This window comes from Pelodiscus sinensis, chromosome W (assembly GCF_052426305.1).
Source record: "Pelodiscus sinensis isolate ZL-2025 chromosome W, ASM5242630v1, whole genome shotgun sequence".
Lineage (NCBI taxonomy): Eukaryota > Metazoa > Chordata > Testudines > Trionychidae > Pelodiscus > Pelodiscus sinensis.
In genome coordinates, this window is record NC_143084.1 from 2,641,171 (window position 1) to 2,663,052 (window position 21,882).

Here is a 21,882-nt window from a genome sequence, read left to right on the forward strand (position 1 = left end):
CCCTAGGGAAGGGGGAGTGGACTCTCCCTCCCTGGAGTTTTTGCAGTCCCGCCTTCACAAAGCCCTGCTGGGGATGGGGTAAGCTGGGGTTGGGCCTGGTGTGGGAAGGGGGTTTGGTTCAGGGACCTCCTGAGGGCTATGGCAACCATGTGATTCTATGTTTGTATCCTTCTACAGGTGGTGAGGGCCATCAACACCATCCTGCGCAATGTGGACCCCATCATGGCTGTCTTTGCTGCCATGGGCTTCCCCAACTGTGGGACGGGGGGCCGCATTGACAGCCCCCGACCACCGGGCCTCCGATTATATCAACTGGAAGGGGTACCTTTCAATGGTCCTGCAGCCCTCGTTGACCACCAAGGCTGGTTCACTAACATCAACATCGGGCGATCGGGGAAGGCGCAGGACGCCCACGTCTTTAGGAGCTCCAGTCTGTTCCAGAAGATGCACGCCGGCACTTTTTCCCTGGCCGCACCATCAGGATCAGGGACGTGGACATGCATCCCCCACGACGCATGCAGCCTATCCTTTGCTCCCATGGCTGATGAAGCCCTGCACTGGACACCTAGACCTTGTGAAGGAACATTTCAACACCAGGCTCACCCACCTGGACCTCAGCATGTGGAACATTCCCAGGTGGTGGTGGCCTGCTGTGTCCTGCACTATCTGAGCAAGAACAAGGGGGGAGACGTTCCTGCCAGAGTGGCAGGGTAGAGGCCGAGCAGCTCGCAAGGGCCTTTGAGCAGCTGTGCACCGCTGCCTTCTGGCAAGCCCATCGGGGGCTGTGTGCATCCGGGAGGCCCTCAGGGAGAGTTTCAGACAAGGCCAACTGTGACACTCTCCCCTAGGCCTCCCTGCAAGGGACCTCTGCATTGCCCCGCTGTGCCTTTCCTCCCCGCCCCCCTATTGGGATTACCTCAGTTGCCCCGTGCGGACCCCTAGCACAATCCCAGGGTCCACCGTCTACTGCAATCACCAGTCCTTACCCCTTGGCTGCCCTTGACCACCCTCAGGGTCCTCAGTTCGGCCCTATGAACAGTACGTGTGCAGTAACTAGTCAGTTGGTTATCAGTTCCGCCCATCTCCGCAGACTCTGTCTCACTGCTGGGCGGGGGTAGGGGAATCCGGGCCCTCCCACTCCTCCGGGTCCCAGCCCAGAGCCCTAAAGGTGTAGGGGCAGCCGCCGCTACATGGCTGATGGGGACAATCCCTGAAACTTGCCAACCACTCGGGTCACTCTGCTCACTCTGGGCCCCTTCCTACCCACGCCAAGGGTCACCGCTCTTCGCTCCTTCCGTGGGCTGATCTCTCCCCAGCCGGTCGCACCTGGTGGCTTCCGCAGGTCCTCCTGGCGTCCGGACGGCTGGGATAGCTCCTGGAACAGGCGCTCGCACCTCTGGCCCTCCTCTGGGCCTGGCCCCTTCAGGGCCGACCGCAGCCTGCTTGGCTGTAGTTTCGGAGGGCGGGACGCTCCCGTCCTCTGTAGGGCAAGCTGGCGTCCTCCCGGATGGCGGCCTGACTCCTCCCTCCCCCCTGCTCTCCGCGACGCCGGCATTTAAAACGCCCGGCACGCAGCTCGAGCATGTGCCTCAGTGGCGCGGGGGCGGCTGACCGCGCCACTCCACCGTGGCTCCGACCCGGTGGTGGGGTCATTGTGCCCCGTCACACCAGCCATCAGCAGCACCTCAGTCATTGGCCACTGAGCCCCTGGGTGCTTCTAGTGGGTGGGAGTTCCAGTTGTTTCCCATCACTATGCGCTTCCTGTGCAGCGTTCCGTGTGCCACCAGGGCCTGGCGCTGGGGAGAGACTAACTTCCCCTACCACCACTACTGATCCCCTGCCCTGTGAGGAGGCACTGCATCCCGGTGCCTCTTCCACTGAGGCTTCTGCCCCTGTTCCTACTCCTTTCAGGAGGGTGGATTTTGGTAAGCTCAGAGAGCTGATAGGTAAGGTCCCATGGGAATCGAGACTGAGGAATGTTGGCAGTTTTTCAAAGGGACATTAAGGGCCCAAAAGCAAGCTATTCTGCTGCATTGGAAAGATAGAAAATATGGCAAAAGACCAGCTTGGCTTAACCATGAGCTCTTGCATGATCTAAAAATAAAAAAGGAGTCCTATTAAAAAATGGAAACTAGGAGAAATTTCAAAGAATGAATACAGGCAAACAACACAGGAATGCAGGGGCAAGATTAGAAAGGCAAAGGCACAAAATGAGCTCAAACTAGCTACGGGAATAAAGGGAAACAAGAAGACTTTTTATAAATACATTAGAAGCAAGAGGAAGACCCAAGGACAGGTTAGGCCCACTGGTCAGTGAGGAGGGAGAAACAGTAACAGGAAACTTGTAAATGACAGAGATGCTTAATGACTTCTTTGTTTCAGTCTTCACCGAGAAGTCTGTAGGAATGCCTAACATAGTGAATGCTAGTGGGAAGGGGGGAGGTTTAGAAGATAAAATAAAACAAGAAAAAGTTAAAAATCACCTAGAAAAGTTAGATGCCTGCAAGTCACCAGAGCCTGATGAAATGCATCCTAGAATACTCAAGGAGCTGATAGAGGGGGTATCTAAGCCTCTAGCTATCATCTCCGGAAAATCATGGGAGACAGGTGAGATTCCAGAAGACTGGAAAAGGGGCAAATATAGTGCCCATTTATAAAAAGGGAAACTACAGACCAGTTAGTTTAACTTCTGTGCCAGGGAAGATAATGGAGCAAGTAACTAAGGAAATCATCTGTAAACACTTGGAAGGTGGCAAGGTGATAGGGAACAGCCAGCATGGATTTGTAAAGAGCAAATCATGTCAAACCAATCTGACAGCTTTCTTTGATAGGATAACGAGTCTTGTGGATAAGGGAGAAGCGGTGGATGTGGTATACCTAGACTTTAGTAAGGCATTTGAGACGGTCTCGCATGATATTCTTATCAATAAACTAGGGAAATACAACTTAGATGAGGCTACTATAAGGTGGGTGCATAACTGGCTGGATAACCGTACTCAGAGTAGTTATTAATGGTTCACAATCCTGCTGGAAAGGCATAACAAGTGGGGTTCCACAGGGGTCTGTTTTGGGACCGGCTCTGTTCAATATCTTCATCAACAATTTAGATATTGGCATAGAAAGTACGCTTATTAAGTTTGCAGATGATGCCAAGCTGGGAGGGGTTGCGACTGCTCTGGGGGATAGGGTCATAATTCAAAATGATCTGGACAAATTGGAGAAATGGTCTGAGGTAAACAGAATGAAGTTTAATAAAGACAAATGCAAAGTGCTCCACTTAGGAAGGAACAATCAGTTTCACACATACAGAATGGGAAGCGACTGGTCTAGAGAACATGACCGATGAAGGAAGTCTGAAGGAACTGGAGCAAAATGCAGGACAATGTAGCACTTTAAAGACTAACAAGATGGTTTATTAGATGATGAGCTTTCGTGGGCCAGACCCACTTCCTCAGATCAAATAGTGGAAGAAAGTAGTCACAACCATGTATACCAAAGGATACAATTAAAAAAAATGAACAAATATGAAAAGGACAAATCACATTGCAGAACAGGAGGGGGATGCGGGGTGGGGGGGAGGAAGGAAGGTAAGTGTCTGTGAATTGATGATATTAGAGGTAGGGAGAGTGGGATGTTTGTGAGTTAATGGTATTAGAGGTGATAATTGGGGAAACTATCTTGGTAATGGGTGAGAGAGTTCAAATGTTTGTTGAGTCCTTTTTGGAAAGTGTCCAATTTTAACATGAATGACAGTTCAGAGGATTCCCTTTCAAGTGCAGATGTAAAAGGTCTTTGTAGCAGAATGCAGGTGGTCAAGTCATTGAGAGAGTGTCCTTTCTGGTTAAAATGGCAAGAAACTGTTTTCTTTAGTTTGGAAAAGAGAAGATTGAGGGGGGGACATGATAGGAGTTTTCAGGTATCTTTAGGGTGTCATAAGGAGGAGAGAGAAAACTTGTTCATCCTGGCCTCTGAGGATAGAACAAGAAGCAATGGGCTTAAACTGCAGCAAGGGAGGTTTAGCTTGGACATTAGGAAAATGTTCCTAACTGTGGGTATGTCTACACTACGAAGTGTCAGCCGACGGTCAGGGCAGTGTGTGTGTGTGTGTGTGTGTGTGTGTGTGTGTGTGTGTGTGTGTGTGTGTGTGTGTGTGTGTGTGTGTATGCTTCCGAGAAAAGGTTTAACGTCTGTGTCTTTACTGCTAGGACCGGGGTCCCATCGCAGAGGGTGGCCAGCAGGCCAACAGACGCCCCGTTATATAGGAAGAGCTTATTACACCTTAGATTTTAGCTGCTAGAACACAAAGTTCCTTCGCAGCGGGCAGCCTAGGAAAGGCTGAAAAGGTGCCCCAACGGATCTTGTCACCTGGGAGTGACACAGATCCAAACGCCCAAGCTCTCCCTATGTCTGTCCCTTTTATGACCAGCTGAAGTTCTTTTAAATTGTGCTTGGTTCTGTTACAGCAACTGAAGGAGTCAGGTTAAAGCTTAAACAGTTACAGGTTTATTAAAAGACTTATAAGAGCATATGGTTACAATGGCTATTGCTCTATTTCTTAAATGCTAGCAAATATAAATATAGATTTAAAAAATGGTTACAGGGAAAAGGTAAAGATAGAAAATAGAAATAATGGTACCAAGTGACAGCTTAATCTTTAAAGAGCTCTAACACTATGTATATATATACTTAAAGGACCACATCCAGGTACAATTTTTACCCCTTTCTGTGCCTCTCGACTCCAGCGTGTCAGGCCAGGGCCGGTCTCTCAATTCCTAGGAAAGACGAATACGAGGTGGGCGTCCCCTCTGGAACCTCGGGAGATCAAACACCTAACCCGACCAGCAGATAGATGGTAGATTGACACTCAGAGAAAATATGCTGCTGGACCCATCTATATACCCCTGGGGGCCCGTATCCTCTTTCTTATCTAAGATGCCGAATTCTACTGGTCCGTTTTGTGGCGCCAGTTCTTACAAGCAAGTTTCAAGTTAATTTACACTTGCAAGAGAGAGAACTAAATTGTGAGTACTAGACATTTTTTTACTGGGCGAGAGATTCTTCCCCCCCGCGGATGGATGTGTGTTTGTATCAATATGGGTTTGAGTCAAGGGCACTCCTTGGCAGCCTCTTGGTCAGCAATTGGCGTATCTCTGTTTACAGCCATTCACGATCACAGCAGCCTGGGCCTTCTGCTCTGTGTGCCCTGTATGCTCCAGGCAAGCAAAAATGGATGTTACAAGGGGGGTTCCTGTCTGGCTACACGAAGTTAATTCGAAATAACAGCCGTTAGTTCGAATTAACTTTAATAGCGTCTACACAGGAAAACCGCTATTTCGAAATAAATTTGAAATAGTGGAGCCCTTATTTCGAATTTGGTAAACCTCATTCTAAGGAATAACACCAAATTTGAAATAGCTATTTTGAATTAAGTGCTGTGTAGACACTTAATTTGAAATAGGGGGCCTCCAGCTCTTCCCAGGGAGCCCTGGTGGCCACTCTGGGCACAACCAGGAAAGCTTGCTCTCCTCTCCCCCAGCCCGGAGCCATTAAAGGGGTAGACCCTGGCCACAGTGCCTGTGCCAGCTCCAAGCCTGCCAGCCCAGAGCCAGCAGTGGCCACCGGGGCCCCGACCCAGTGGCCCCAAAACATGAGCCAGCAAGCCACTGGCAGCCAGCCCTCCACCGCTCCCCAGGAGCAGTCTGCCAGCTCCCAGGAGCCTGCCAGGGGCTGGAGAAGGTGGGTGCCTTCCTGGTCCAGGGTGGAGATCATGGAGAGGGTCCAGCGGAGGGCAACCAAAATGATTAGGGGTCTGGAGCATATGACCTACGAGGAGAGGCTGAGGGACTTGGGTCTGTTTAGTCTGCAGAAGCGAAGAGTGAGGGGGGACTTGATAGCAGCCTTCAACTTCCTGAAGGGAGGTTCCAAAGAGGATGGAGAGAGGCTGTTCTCAGTAGTGACAGATGGCAGAACAAGGAGCAATGGTCTCAAGTTGTGGTGGGAGAGGTCCAGATTGGATATTAGGAAAAACTATTTTACTAGGAGGGTAGTGAAGCATTGGAATGGGTTACCTAGGGAAGTAGTGGAGTCTCCATCCCTAGAGGTGTTTAAGTCTCGGCTTGACAAAGCCCTGGCCGGGTTGATTTAGATGGGATTGGTCCTGCCTAGAGCAGAGGGCTGGACTTGACGACCTTCTGAGGTCTCTTCCAGTTCTGATTCTATGATAAGGGGATGGTTGGATGAAATAACATGATCTTGGTAACTAATTGACCATTCATTTCCAGTTGGAAATAGGTCAATGGAGGGATGATAGGAGTTGCTATAGGGAACTTTCTGGGTGTCTGGCTGGTGAGTCTTGCCCACATGCTCAGGGTTTAGCTGATCGCCATATTTGGGGTCAGGAAGGAATTTTCCTCCAGGGTAGATTGGCAGAGGCCCTGGAGGTTTTTCGCCTTCCTCTGTAGCATTGGGCACAGATCACAGCTGAAGGACTCTCTGCATGTTGGGGCCTTCAAAGTATTGGAAGGCTTCAATATCTGAGACATAGGTGAGAGGATTATTCTAAGAGGGGTGGGTGAGATTCTGTGGCCTGCACTGTGCAGGGGGTCAGACTAGATGATCATAATGGTCCCTTCTGACCTTAAAGTCTATGAGTCTAGGAGTCTGAGACCTTATTCAGGTTTGGGGGGGATGCCCCCAACGTCCATGATCTCTGCACTAGACGGAGGAATGCGGCCATCTAGGGCAGGATAGCTGCCAGCCTGGCCACCAAAGGCCACATGCGAACCCAGGAGCAGGTTAGCATGGAAGTCAAGTTGGTCTGGTGAGACCCCCAACCCTGAGCTGCTTCTTCCTCTTGCTTCCCCCTTCCAGCTCCCTCCTCCCAGGTTTCCCCCTCCCTTCTTCCCCTCTCTCACCTCCTTTTCCCAGTCTCCCCAGAGGTTCATCACCCTCCCCCCCAGTTTTGTACAGTAAACCCAGTCTATTTTTGAACATACGTGTCTTTTTATTTGACATCAGGAAGGGGGGCTAGGGAGGGGCAAGTGGAAGGACGCGAGGAAGGAATGGGGCACGAGCCCCCGGTGGGGAGGACCGGGGAGGCTCTGAGGGCTTCTTGGGGTGGACGCTCTCCCTCAGGGTCTCCTGGATCCTGACAGCCCCGATGGACCCCCCCCCCCCCGGGTGGCAGCCTGCAGCAACAACCCCACGAGACGCACCAGCGTGCCCAGGGGCAGCTCTGGCTCCATGTGGCCGAGTGCTGTGGTGTCCCGAGTGCGGGCACTCAGAGCAATCCAAAACAGGACTGCTTTGCTGTCCCTCATCGAGGTAGACAAGCAAGCGGGGAACCCTGAGAACTGTCTGTCCGGGGTGGCGGTAGGGTCCTTTTAATCACGGAGCTCAGTTAGCCTCAGGCAGCAGCCCCACACACTAAGTCCTAACCTGATGCCCTGCCGGCACTGATTCCGGCCAGCCTTGACTTCGGTTCAGGGTCCACTCAGTGTGGACGTGTTATTTCAAAATTGCAAAACGCTATTTTGAAATAATGCATCTATACACAAAAACTATTTCGAATTAGCTTAATTCGAAATAGCACTGTAGTGTAGACATACCCTGTCAGAGTAGTTAAACACTGGAATAAATTGCCCAGGGAGGTTGTGGAATCCCCATCTCTGGAGATATTTAAGAGTAGGTTAGATAAATGTCTATCAGGGATGGTCTAAACAGTATTTGGTCCTGCCATGAGGGCAGGGGACTGGACTCGATGACCTCTCAAGGTCCCTTCCAGTCCTAGTATTCTATGATTCTAATCCCTGCCCCACCCCTGTTCCCTGCTCAGCCCCTCTCCCATCCGAATTTCCCAGTCCTCCTCCTGCTCCCCTTGCACCCTTTCCTCTTATTCCTTTTCCTAATTCCCCTCATCCCCCTACTCCCCTTCCTCCTGTCCTCGATCCCCTCCCTTTCCTTTTCCATACCCTATTGCTTCCACCCCCGGGGCCGCCATGTTCAGTTCAGACATTGGCCCCCAGGAGGCTGTTTTCATTCCTTTCGCTCCCTGCATGTCTGGGGCTGTTCGCCCTCCAGCACTGCCCCTACCATCATTGCAGTAGAGACCTCAGGGTCCCTTCTTTCCTATGTTGGTCGGTTGTGGGGCCCATGGGGGGGGGGGTCTGGCCCAAAGTCATATTGGGGCGTGAGGCCCCGATGCACTGAAGGGCAAGATGGGTGACTTCTTGGAAGATATCCGTGGCTCCAAGAACAAAGTGGCTCTCGCCCTTCAGTGCTGGGGAACTTCCATCTCATCCTCCAGACTGTAAGGGCCATTTTGGGAGAGGGTAAAGGAACTGGGCGGTGGGGGGCTGCAGCCTACCAGCGGGTCTGCAGCTTCTGTCACACCCTGCTCACATTTGGGTATGGTCATGGTTTGTTGTGGGGCCCAATAGGGACTGCCAGCACTCCCACCAGCAAGGATCTTCTCCAGCTCTGTGCCGCCGATCTTCATTACCGCTCTGAACACCCGGAGCTGCAGGCTGGGTCTCCGCAGGTGTCAGGTACTCTACCCCCCCCCCCCCCCGATGGAAGGACTCTGTCATCTTCCTGCAGGAGACCCACACCACTCCAGCCACGGAAGTGAGCTGCTGGCTGGAGTGGACAGGGTCTATTTCAGCCACCTGTCGGCCTGTCAAGCCGGAGTGACCACCCTGTTCTCCCTGAACCTGCAGCCTGAGGTTCTGGGGACCGGCAAGGTTATGCAGGGCCACCTGCTGCACCTCCGGGTTCGGATGGAGGGGCTGATACTAAACCTCAATAACATCTACGCCCTGACGTCCGGCCTGGAGAGGCTTCGCTTCTACCAGCAGGCATCTGCCTTCCTCGGCTCTCTGGATCCTCGAGAGTGCCTGGTCCTGGGTGGGGATTTCAACTGCACCCTCGAGGAACGGGACTGCACGAGGACTGAGCAGTGCCCGGCCGCCGCAGATGTCCTCGGGGAGATAATAGACCAACACTCTCTGGTGGACGTCTGGCGTGACCACCACCCGGATGAGGACGCAGCTTTCACCTTTGTCCGGCTGGAGGGTCAACAGTTGTTTCACTCCTGGATGGACCGCATTTATCTCTCTCATCGTCATCTTTCTCGGGCCCACTCCTCCAGCATTCAGCCGGCCCCATTCCTGGACCACCACTTGGTGGCCATGACGGTCTCTCTCTCTCTCTCCAGAGAGGCCGAGTCTGGCCTACTGGCATTTCAACAATAGCTTGCTGGAGGACATGGGCGTTGTAGCGTCCTTCCGGGAGTTCTGGCAGGCCATGCGTGGGCAGCAATGCACCTTTCCCTCTGCACAGCGGTGGTGGGATGTGGGGAAGGTGCGCAGGTGGTGGTTCTGCTGTGACTATCCCCTGGGGGCCAGCCGGCGGAGGGATGTGGCGATAGAGCAGTTGGAACTGGAGGTTTTAGCGCTAGAGAGGCGGCTGGCCACTGGCCCTGGAGATCCACTCCTCTGCACAATGAAACGGGAGGAACTCCGGGCCCTCAACAACCTTCAGGCGCGGGGCATCTTTGTTCGTTCTTGCATCCATCTCTTTTGGGATATGGATCGCAGCTCCCGCTTCTTCTATGCCCTGGAGAAAGAGGGGGGCTGAAAAGCACATCATCTGCCTTCTGGTGGAGGATATCACCACCCTCACAGATCAGGTGGAGATGCACAAGAGGGCTCAAGCCTTCTATGCGTCCCTTTTCTCCTTGGATCTGATCGACGCCCGCGGAGTTCTCTGGAACGAGCTCCCAATGGTCGACGTGGGTGACTGGGCCGGCTAGAGCTGTGCCTCTCTCTGGCCGAGTTCTTGGAAGCCCTCCGTCTCCTGCCTGCCAATAAGTCCCCAGGGATGGACGGGCTGACCGTGGAGTTGTACCACGTGTTCTGGGATGTCCTCGGCCTGGGCCTTTCCAGCATCTGGGCCGAGTACTTGGAGAGCGGGGTCGTCCCTTTATCATGCAGGTGAGCCATGCTCGCCTTGCTACCTAAGGGGGACCGCCGTGATCTGAGGAATTGGCGTCCTATTTCGCTCCTCAGCACGGACTATAAAATCATCGCCAAAGCCATCTCCCTGAGACTGAAGCCCATGCTGGCGGATGTGGTCCATCCAGACCAGACCTACGGCTTCTCGGGCCACACCATCTTCGATAACCTTTCTCTCGTCTGGGATCTCCTAGAGCAGTGGTCTCCAACCTTTTTACACCCAAGATCACTTTTTAAATGTCAGGACAAGCCAAGATCTACCCCATCCCTTCTCCAAAACCCCACCCCTTTCTTGAGGCCCCACCCTCTCTGTTCCCACTTGTCTCCATCACTTGTTATCCCCGGCCCTTATACACTCTGAGGGTACAGCTACACTGCTGCTGTTTTTCGATCCTTCTGTCGAAAGATATTTTTCCGACATTTGGCCCGTCTAGACTCGGCCAAATGTTGGAAAAAAACACTTCATTTGGAAGCCCCCTTATTCCTCGTGGAGCATGTTTGCCAGAAAAACTCCTGTAGTCTAGCCGTACCCTTGCTGGGTTGAGACAGGAGGTGCGGGCTCTGGGGTGGGAATGTGGGATTTGGGTGTGGGAAGGGGTGAGAGGTGCAAGCTCTGGGAGGGAATTTGAATGCAGAAGGATGTGGCTTAGGGAGGGGGCTCCAGGCTGGAGAGTGTTGAGTTCAGGTGGAGGGTTGGGGTGCTGAGCAAGCCACAGGCTTGTGGATGTGAGGGTGCAGGAGTTTGGGTTGGGTGTGTGAGGGACGCAGGGCAGGGAGGCTGGGCGTATGATGGGCTCAGGACACAGATTTGTGATGTGTGGATGGTGGAGGAGTGTTGTGGCAGAAGACTGAGGATGTGGGGATGCAGGAGTTTGGGGATGTAAGAGGCTCAGGACGGGGTTCCACTGTATGATAGGCTCAGGTTTGGGATCAGGGTGGGGCACACAGGAGTGTTATGATGCCGTGGCCAGATGAGGGCTTGGCGGCCAGGCTTCATTTTTAAATAAAATATTATGTCAAATACAAAAGGTTTCAGCGTTGTCTTTATTTATGAGAGGGGTGAGGAACCTATTCTGAGTCACCCTAAATAATCCCTGCTTCATTAAAATAAACATGGCCGCTGCGCTGTGCCGACAATCAGCTGATCCGGCACAGCGCGGTAGTCTAGGCGTGGCTCGGTCGGCTGGGGAAGCGTTTGCTGACTGATCCTGTAAGCCTCATTTCACGAGGCATAAGGGATCAGTCGGCAAAGGCTTCCCTAGCTGACTGAGCCGCGTCTACAGTACCGCGTTGTGCCGGATCAGCTGATCGTCGGCACAGCGCGGCGGCCATGTTTATTTTAATGAAGCAGGGATTATTTAAATTCCTGCTTCTTTGCCTATGCCGGGTAAACTAGTTCCCCTCCCCCTTCCCCCTTCCAGCTCCCTCCTCCCAGGTTTCCCCCTCCCCTCTCCCACCCTCTCTCTTCCCCTCTCCCGACTCCTTTCCCCAGTCTCACCAGAGTTTCATTCCCCCACCCCAGTTTTGTTAAATAAAGACAGTTTGTGTTCATGAAAATACATGTATTTTGACATCAGGAAGGGGGGTTAGGGAGGGGTAAGTGGAAGGACATGAGGGAGGAATGAGGCACAAGCCCCCATTGGGACAGATCAGGGAGGCTTTTAGTGCTCCTCAGGGTGGAAGCTCTCCCGCAGGGCCTTCTGGATACTGACAGCCCCCCGATGGACCTCCCGGATGGCAGCCTGCAGAAAGTGCAGCCAGGCTCGTAGCAACACATCCAAGAGAAGCACCATAGTGCCCAGGGGCAGCTCTGGCTCCCTGTTGCAGAGTGCTGTGGTGTCCCGAGTGAGGGCAACCAGAGCACACAGAGACAAAATGCTTTGCTATCCCTCATTGAGGTAGGCAAGCAAGCAAGGAAACCAGAGAACCAGCATCCTGACCTGATGCCCTGCCGGACCTGGTTCTAGCTGGCCTTAAATGCAATTCAGAATCCACTCAGTGTGGACGCGCTATTTCGAAATAGCAAAAAGCTATTTCGAAATGCATTTTGTGTGTAGAAGCGTTATTTCGAAATAAGCTATTTTGAAATAACTCTTTCGAAATTAGGTATTTAGAAATAACGCTGTAGTGTAGACATACCCTATCACAAGATGAAACAGAACGGAGTATAAACTTGGTGGCTCAAGAAGCATATTTGAACATTGATGAATTTGAAAATAGATCAAACTGTTGCAACACTTTACACATTTCAACATTAATGAATCCTATCCAATCAAATTCAGTCTCGCTCGGATATCTGAAGTGTGGGCTCCATCCAGTCTACAGATATGTGGAATTTGAAAAAGAACAAACTGATAGACAAAAATATATATTTATTAGAGCTGTGGCCAGGGCCGCATGGTGGTTGCCCAGCTGCTCCTGGAGTACCAACTGGCTAATGAAAATTTTGAACTATTTTCTTTTTATTTGATTTCATATTAAATAAACATTTCAAGTCATACACCTTGTTAATTACCCCTTGTTTTAGTATTCTTTCTTTCATAACATTTTAAATATATATTGGTGCACAAGACCAAACTCACTCCACTAACGGGTGGAAAAATCTTAGAGGGAACACTAGTGGAGACATAAGTCTGAGGTACTACTATGCTTTTAGTTTGGAGCAATATCCCCTGCCTCCATTTCCCCAAAGAATGCTCATAGCCCATCTTTTTTTTATAGAATTATCTGGATATCGGATGTAATTGTGTTTAATAGTCCAACTACATTACCTCTTTTCAAACAAGTGTGCACAGTGTTCAATATTACTGATAACATTAAAAGTAATCCCACAGTTTGCTCATAATGTTCAAAGGCACACTGATACAAATATCCCTACATTAATTATTCTTGTAGTAGCAGGCTTTGGCTTCATACTCTAAGGGTATGTCTAGACTGCATCCCTCTGTCAGCAGAGGGATGCAGATTAGGCAGGTCGACACTGCAAATGAGGCAGGGATTTAAATATCCCATGCCTAATTTGCATAAAAATGGCTGCCACGTTTTGCCGACTCAGCACTTTGTCAGCAAAGTGTGGCAGTCTAAAGGGGGATCTGTCGAGAAAGAAAGCCTTTTTCGACAGATCCCTTATGCCTCCTGCAAAAAGGATGTGAACGATAACAAGAAAGGTTTCTACAGGCATGTTAACAAGAAGAAAGTGATCAGAGAGGGTGTGTGGCTCCTACTGGATGAAGGAGGTAACCTAGTGACAGATGATGTGGGGAAAGCTGAAGTACTCAATGCTTTCTTTGCCTCTGTATTCACGATCCGGGGAACTATAGGCTGGTCAGTCTTACCTCGGTTCCTGGAAAAATCATGGAAGGGACCCTTAAGGAATCCATTTTGAGGCACTTGGAAGAGAGGAAGGTGATTAGGAATAGTCAGCATGGATTCACAAAGGGCAAGTCGTGCCTGACCAATTTGATTAGCTTCTATGGTGAGGTAACTGGCTCTGTGGACATGGGTAAGTCAGTGGATGTGATACACCTTGACTTTAGCAAGGCTTTTGATACGATCTCCCACAATATTCTTGCCAGCAAGTTAAGGGAATGTGGATTGGATAAATGGACGGTAAGATGGATAGAAAGATGGCTAGAAGGCCGGGCCCAGCGGGTAGTGATCAATGGTTCGATGTCAGGATGGTGGTCGGTTTCTAGCGGAGTGCCCCAAGGTTCGGTTCTAGGACCGGTTTTGTTCAATATCTTTATTAATAACCTGGATGAGGGGATGGATTGCACCTTCAGCAACTTTGTGGATGACACCAAGCTAGGGGGAGAGGTAGATACGCTTAAGGGCAGAGATAGGGTACAGAGTGACTTAGACAAATTGGAGGATTGGGCCACAAGAAATCTGATGAGGTTCAACAAGGACAAGTGCAGAGTCCTGCACTTGGAATGGAAGAATCTCAAGTATTGTTACAGACTGGGGACCAAGCAGCTAAGTAATAGTTCCGCAGAAAAGGACCTGGGGGTTACAGTGGATGAGAAGTTGGATGAGTCAACAGTGTGTCCTTGTAGCCAAGAAGGCTAATGGCATATTAGGTTGCATTAAGAGGAGCATTGCCAGCAGATCCAGAGATGTCATTATTCCCCTTTATTTGGCTTTGGTGAGGCCACATCTGGGGTATTGTGTCCAGTTCTGGGCCCCCCACTACAAAAAGGATGTGGATGCATTGGAGAGGGTCCAGCGGAGGGCAACCAAAATGATTAGGGGGCTGGAGCATATGACCTACGAGGAGAGGCTGAGGGACTTGGGTCTGTTTAGTCTGCAGAAGCGAAGAGTGAGGGGGGATTTGATAGGAGCCTTCAACTTCCTGAAGGGAGGTTCCAAAGAGGATGGAGAGAGGCTGTTCTCAGTAGTGACAGATGGCAGAACAAGGAGCAATGGTCTCAAGTTGTGGTGGGAGAGGTCCAGGTTGGATATTAGGAAAAACTATTTCCCTAGGAGGGTGGTGAAGCACTGGAATGGGTTACCTAGGGAAGTAGTGGAGTCTCCATCCCTAGAGGTGTTTTAAGTCTTGGATTGACAAAACCCTGGCCGGGTTGATTTAGTTGGGATTGGTCCTGCGTAGAGCCGGGGGCTGGACTTGATGACCTTCTGAGGTCTCTTCCAGTTCTATAATTCTAGACTGGCATGATTTTCCGCAAATGCTTTTAATGGAAAAGGTTTTTTTTGTGGAAAAGCATCCGTGCCAATCTAGACGCGGTTTTGCGCAAGAAAGCCCGGATCGCCATTTTCGCCATCAGGGCTTTTTTGCGCAAAACAGTTTTCAGCTGTCTACCCTGGCCCTCTTGCGCAAAAGCATTTCCGGAAAAGGGCTTTTGCCCGAATGGGAACGTCAAAGCATTGGCACAAGAAGCACTGATTTCGGACAGTAGAACGTCAGTGCTTTTGCGCAAAATCAAGCGGCCAGTGTAGATAGCTGGCAAGTTTTTTACACTGCAGTCGCTTTTGTGGAAAAACTTGCCAGTCTAGACACAGCCCATTTGTATTAAGAACTCCATCTCTTTCTCAGAGATTTGCCTTCCTTAAAGGCATTCTCCCACAAAGACGACAGTGGTTAGTGAGGAGGAGGGCTCCTGCTCCCTCGAGGTTACTTCTCCCTGGACTTACAGGGACATGCTCCTGTCTCCCCTCCTCGGGGTGAGAGTCTTCCCCAGAAGTGGGCATCTTGCCCTGATCTGAGGCTACTTTCACCTCGGGGTGTCGTTTAGGAATCATAGAATACTAGAACTGGAAGGGACCTCAAGAGGTCATCGAGTCCAGTCCCCTGCTATCATGGCAGGACCAAGTACTCACTAGACCAGTGGTCTCCAACCTTTTTACACCCAAGATCACCTTTTAAGTCTCAGAACAGGCAAAGATCTACCGCCCCGCCCCTTCCTTGAAGCCCCACCCTCTCTAGTTTCTTGTCCATCACTTGCTATCCCCAGCCCTTATACACTCTGTTAAACAGTTTATTTTTAAATTATGCAATATATAAAATTAAAATCACATGTTTATAGTTATGAAAGAAATGGTCTGTTTTTAATTTATGCTATTTAAATGTCAAATGAAGCATTTACAATTATACATTTTGTTCTCTATTTTGTAAATCTAAAATCAAGTATTGATAATTATATATTTTTTCCTCCAATAACAAAGTCTCAGTGTGACACCTGTGACTGAACAGTATCTGCCAGTGTCTTGAAGTCTGGGTTGTAGTCTGAGATTGCTAGTTGTATACAGTCCATCAGATGGGCATCTGTGAGGCGGGTGCGATACTTGGACTTGATTATCTTTAATTGGGAAAATGCTGTGTCTCAGAGGTATGTGGAGCCAAAGTAAGCCTTCACTTTGAAAGCACAAGATGACAGAAGTGGATATTTTTCTCTGTTTACCATTCTCCAAAAATGACTGTCCTTTGCTCTGACTTTCAGCTCAATATCATTTTGCATTGTGAAGGGTATGCATGTGCTCATTTTAAACAAAATGTGGTTTGGAAAGTAGATATGCATAAAGAAGCATGCAGTGGCTCACCACCCTAGCAACAGCCTAGAAAAGGCCAAGGGGAGGGGGGTGAACTCAACATGTGGAGTGGAGAAGTACAAGCATGTGACAAACAAAGCCATATATGGAAAGGTTGAATCTGATTGGTTTAGAAGTTTGTGTTATGTAACCTGTAACTGCCATGTGCTATAAAACAGCAAGGGGAGGGGCTCCTTGCTCGAGGGGCTCTGGCTGATTTTAGTACCAGGGGCTCTCCCTTTGTGCACATTGAATAAAGAATTGAATTGAATTGAATTGAAGACCCTTGATTCTGCTCAGCACCTGACTTTCTGGGAACCACAAAATCCCAACAGTTTCTTGGCGCAGCGAGCAGGGTGAGAAATATCCTTCAGGATCAAGACCTACAATCAAGTAAGAGGGTGATTTTGTTCATTTTTCATTTGGTTGTGTGTCCCTGACCTGACTGGTGACTCACACCTTTTGTAGTAAGTGAAACTGGGTGTTGGGGAATTTAAGGGGTTTGTTGCAGTTTTGTAACATTTTGGTTGCAGTCTTAAGACACTGTACTTAGTGTGGGGGTGGGTTAAGCTGTAAGTTCCTCTGACTAAGTGTTGTTGAAGTGGGAAATCAAAGAGGCCATAAGGACCAACAGTTAGTGTAGGGGCAGGTATAGCCATAAGTACCTCTAGTTAATGTGTTGGCTGGCCCAGATCTCCTAATTGGAAATTGTTATTAGTTTGTAAACAGAATTGTATTTAAAGATTTTGAGATTGGAGGATATTTAGGTTTAAAAAAAAGGGTAAGATGAAGGGATTTAGTGATCCACAATATGAAGAGTGTTTAATTAGTGCTTTTATCACTATTGTAGCAGTAAGTTTCTTAGTTTTCTTGTTGAGATATCTTGGCTGTACGACTGAAAGAAAGAAGGATGACCACCCCCCATTACAGGTGGGCAACACTGATTTTGTGCATAAACCACAATATTTATCAGAGGAAGACGATGTCCTCAGTGTAGATGTGAGGTTGCTGGGTATAAGATCTGCCCTGTCTCAGTATGACAAGGCATTGAAACAAGGATATCCAACACATGCTGATTACCCAACTAAACATCCATATTATGTTGCCTGTTGGTGTATGGGGTTAAAAGACAGTAAAGAGAAGGACAAAATGGCTGGTATGTGTTTAATTGTTGATTATGAACAGCTGGTTAGAAAGTGTGATACGCTAGAAGGAAGGGTGGGAGAGTCAGAAGCAGAGGTAGAAAAACTGCAAACAGAAGCAAAAAACTATAAAGAAACAGCCTTGCAGGAAGAGAGATCTTGTCCCTCAGCACCTTTGGACCCTACATGTGGAATGAGGGGATATCAGTCTGGTTTTATGGCTCCAGTGAGAGTGCACACTGTCCCTAATCCTAATCAAGGGGAAGGGGACCCTGCTACTGTGAGTCGCCTAGAGCACACTCCTATGAGTCCATCTGACTTGCAGAGCATGTTAAAAGAAATGCCATCTTTGCAGCCTAATAACCCGAACCTACCCTTCTGGGAAAAGGTGCAGGAGCGGATGGTAGTGGGAGGCCTGCATGCTTTGGATGTTTTCACCATGGTAAAAGCAAAATGTCCTGTGCACCCTGACAGTCAATTTGGGTTTGCATTTACTGTTAAAGGGAAGCAATACACTTTTACTCGCCTAAGCCAGGGGTTTCATAACTCACCTACTTTGTTTCATAGAGCATTAGCTGATGTGCTGGCAAAGCTGCCAGACATGGCTTCTTGTGTGGTACAGTATGTTGATGATCTTATCTCGTCACCAGATCGCCAAACGCACATGAAAGACTTAGAAGTGACCCTGCAGCACTTGGCAGACAGTGGGGTAAAATGTAATGCTAGAAAGGCTCAGATTGCAAAGGAGGAAGTATCATATCTGGGGTACCTAATATCCAAAGGGTACAAGCGTTTAACTGTTGACCGCACTGAGGCTATTAATGCCTGCCCACGACCAACTACGGTCAGGGGAGTTAGGAAAATGTTGGGGCTATTCAATTTCTGCCAAACTCAAATCCCCAATTATTCAAGGATTGTCCAGCCTCTTAATAATCTCCTGAAGGGTGCTGGTGGACCACATGAGGCAATTGAATGGACACTTGACTGTGAACAGGCATTTACCACATTGAAACAAAGGCTAAGCACTGCCCCAGGGTTGGGACTTCCTAATCCATTAATGCCTTTTACATTGTACACGCATGTCAGTGAGGGACATAGGGCAGCAGTGTTAACGCAAAAACATGGGGACAAACAGCGCCCAGTAGCATACTACTCTTCTAAACGAGATGCTGTCACTCGAGCAATGCCACCATGCCTTCAGGCAGTGGAAGGAGCTTCTATGGCCCTAAATCAGGCCACACCACTTATTGGTTCACAGGATGTAAATATTGTTGTACCTCACACTGTCCTTGCTATTTTATCAGGGAAGAAATCCTCAGCAGTCCATGTGGCAAGATGGACTCGATGGGAAACGAGCTTGCTAATGCCTTCGGTACATCTGCAAAGAGCATCATCGTTAAACCCTGCTACCCTCATGCCTACCCCAGATGAGGGACACCCACATCATTGTTGCCTTGAGGAAGAGCCCGTGGACCTTCCATTGGTAAAAGAAACTGAAATACCTGGTGCCCCTTGCCTATACGTGGATGGTTCTTCCTTCTATGTGGATGGCAAGCGACACACAGGATGGGCCGTGTGTACTCAAGATGGACAGCTGGTGGCACACGGCAGCTTGCCTGGGGCATCTGCACAAGTAGCAGAACTGCAGGCATTAGTTGCAGCATGTGAAGCTGCGAAAGGTCATGCTGTAAACATATATACTGATTCTAGATATGCGTTTGGGGTTGTACATGATTATATTAACTTGTGGGTAAATCGGGGATTCCTGACGAGTACAGGATCCCCAATACAAAATGGGGGAATAGTGGAGAAACTTCATGCAGCCAGGCAGAAACCTACTGAATTAGCAGTGATAAAAGTGAGGGCCCACACAAAAGGGACAGACCCTCATAGTAAGGGGAACCGAAGGGCAGACGAACTAGCTAAACGAGCAGCAGTGGAAGGTAAAGAGATGCAATTGATTGCTGCAACACAGCCTCTCATAAAAACCCCAAACTTTTTTGAATTACAGGACATCCAACACGCTGCACCAAGGGCAGAAAAGTGGTTATGGATGGATAATGGGGGAAAACTGTGTGATGATAACACTTGGAGAGGCCCAGGAAACACATTAGTGTTACCAAATGTGCTGATGGGAACTATGATACAAATATATCACATGTTGGGACATGATGGGGCACAGAGGGTGATCCACCGGATGTCGGACACCTGGTGGCATCCTCAGCTTAATGCAAATGTGCAGGATTATGTGAAGGGGTGTGTAACGTGCTCAATGTAATTCTGCTCCTACAGTGAAAATGAAAATGCGACATCAGCCAAGACCAACACGGCCCTTCACACAGTTACAAGTAGATTTCATTGGACCCCTGCCAAGGTGCAGAGGGAAAGAATATGTTCTGGTGATCGTGGATCACTTTACTAAGTGGGTAGAAGCTTTCCCAGTGGCCAAGGCCACTGCGTCTGATGTCGCTAAAATATTGATGACCGAAATAATTCCCCGATGGGGATTTCCATGCTTCCTTGATAGTGACCAAGGTACCCACTTTACAGGAAAGGTGATGAAAACAGTATGCATGTCACTGGGGATCAAACAGAAATTCCACTGTCCCTACCATCCCCAGAGTTTGGGATTAATAGAAAGAGCTAACCGAACCATTAAAAACTACTAAAATGTCTGAGCAAGCATTGGTCTGGAATGGTGTTATCATACTGGCATGGTGTCAACATGAAAGTTGCAGCCCTGATAGGAGACTTGCTCGTGTCACAGGTGCCCTGTTGGGTGAGAGCCGCAGTTCTCAAAGACCAAATGTCTTCACCTTGGATGATGGCAGAGGAGTGGTCTCTATTGATAACGGGCATTTTGGAATGATCATTCCATCTTTGGAGAGGTGTTAATTCCTGTGGGTTGGTCTCCTGGATTGGAGGCTCAGCCCTTCCACCCACTCCCATTCTCATGTCATAGACACCTGTGTAGCTGAGTATGTAATAATGGCTGGAGATAACTATATAGCTTTCCCATGGGCCCAATGTTCCATCCTGGGAGGATGGGTTTTGCATATAAGAAACATGGAGTCAGGACAAGCCCTATCTCAAATGTTGGGACCTGACTTAATGGTGCATGTAATGTTTAATTTACTGGATGATATAACAGTGAAGAAAGAATCTACTAACTGGTGTGGATTTGGGTGTTTAGCTTTGGAAAGTAAGCCTGGCTTGAACATCTCGTTCTTCCTATTGTGGAAGATATTATGAAAGAAGTGGTAAGGCAATTACAGTGATTCAGTGGATAGAAGGGTTTGCTATTGTGGGAACAGAGATTCCCTGGGGATGGATTTCAGTTGTGTTTTCGCAATGGATATGGGGACTTCTTATTACTTTTAGTGTAGATACCATTATGTATTAAAGGTCGAATGTATTGTTTAATTCTGTTACCAAAACTGCAGTTAATTAAGTGTTGATAAGGTCAATTATAGCTCCTAATAAATATAAGGAAGTGGTGTTAGTGGGGTCTAAGAATTGTTCTTAGCCCCAAAACCAAATGGGGGAGCTGAAGGGTATGCATGTGCTCATTTTAAACAAAATGTGGTTTGGAAAGTAGATATGCATAAAGAAGCATGCGGTGGCTCACCACCCTAGCAACAGCCTAGAAAAGGCCAAGGGGAGGGGGGTGAACTCAACATGTGGAGTGGAGAAGTACAAGCATGTGACAGACAAAGCCGTATATGGAAAGGTTGAATCTGATTGGTTTAGAGGTTTGTGTTATGTAACTTATGTAACCTGTTATGTGCTATAAAACAGCAAGGGGAGGGGCTCCTTGCTCGAGGGGCTCTGGCTGATTTTAGTACCAGGGGCTCTCCCTTTGTGCACATTGAATAAAGTATTGTATTGAATTGAATTGAATTAAAGACCCTTGATTCTGCCCAGCACCTGACTCTCTGGGAACCACAAAATCCCAGCAATAGTAATAATCTTCATATTAAGTCCATTGCTTTGTAAATGAAACACCTGATGAAATTTTGTAGCCATGCCGTGAATGTCTTTTACTTGAAGGAATGGATTTAAGACAAACATGACAATTGGTTCCATCACATCTAATTCCTGAAATCTCCTGTTGAATTCATCTGCTAATTTCTTCAGGTGTGCACAGAAGTTTTCTGGGTGGAACCATTTTTCTTTCTCATTAATTTTTTCTAGTATTCCCCCCCAAACTTGGGAAGTCATACAGTGTTTTATTCTCTAATTCGGAGGACCATAGGCCCAGTTTCAATTTGAATGCATTCACAGCACTGAGCATATGTGCTAAGTCTCTGTCCTTTCCCTGAAGTTCACAGTTCATCTCATTCAGTTTTGATGTCATATCTGGAAGGAACCCAAAGTCTAGCAACCATGCACTATCTGACAGCTCACTGTACACTTCATTCCTTGATTTAAGGAAAATGTTAATTTCAGGCATCAGCTCTAAAAATCTTTGCAGGACCTTTCCTCAACTTAACCACCTCACATCAGCATGGAGGATTAGTTCACCATAGGCAGCATCCAGTTCGTTGAGTAAGGATTTAAAGAGGCGATGCTGAAGGGGTCTTGCTCGAATTGAGTTTACAATCTTAACTACTTTCATTATATGAGAGAAGTCCATAACTTTACTTGCTAATACTTGCTGGTGGATTATACAGTGATAATTG

General features: G+C 48.6%; 1 protein-coding gene across 13 annotated transcripts in view; it reads left to right on the top strand.

The window, feature by feature from the left end:
* LOC106731943 (phosphatidylinositol transfer protein beta isoform-like) overlaps positions 1 to 21,882 on the top strand; it is a 167,646-nt gene that overhangs the window by 65,255 nt on the left and 80,509 nt on the right. Inside the window, exon 9 of one of the 13 annotated variants that reach the window (XM_075915695.2) lies at positions 178 to 11,200. The exons of the other annotated variants lie outside the window; for them this stretch is intronic. Within the exon in view, the coding sequence (XP_075771810.2) occupies positions 178 to 714 (537 nt within the window). The 3' untranslated portion in view covers positions 715 to 11,200. Of the gene's footprint in view, positions 1 to 177; positions 11,201 to 21,882 lie in introns of those variants that run through there. 13 annotated transcript variants of the gene reach the window in all.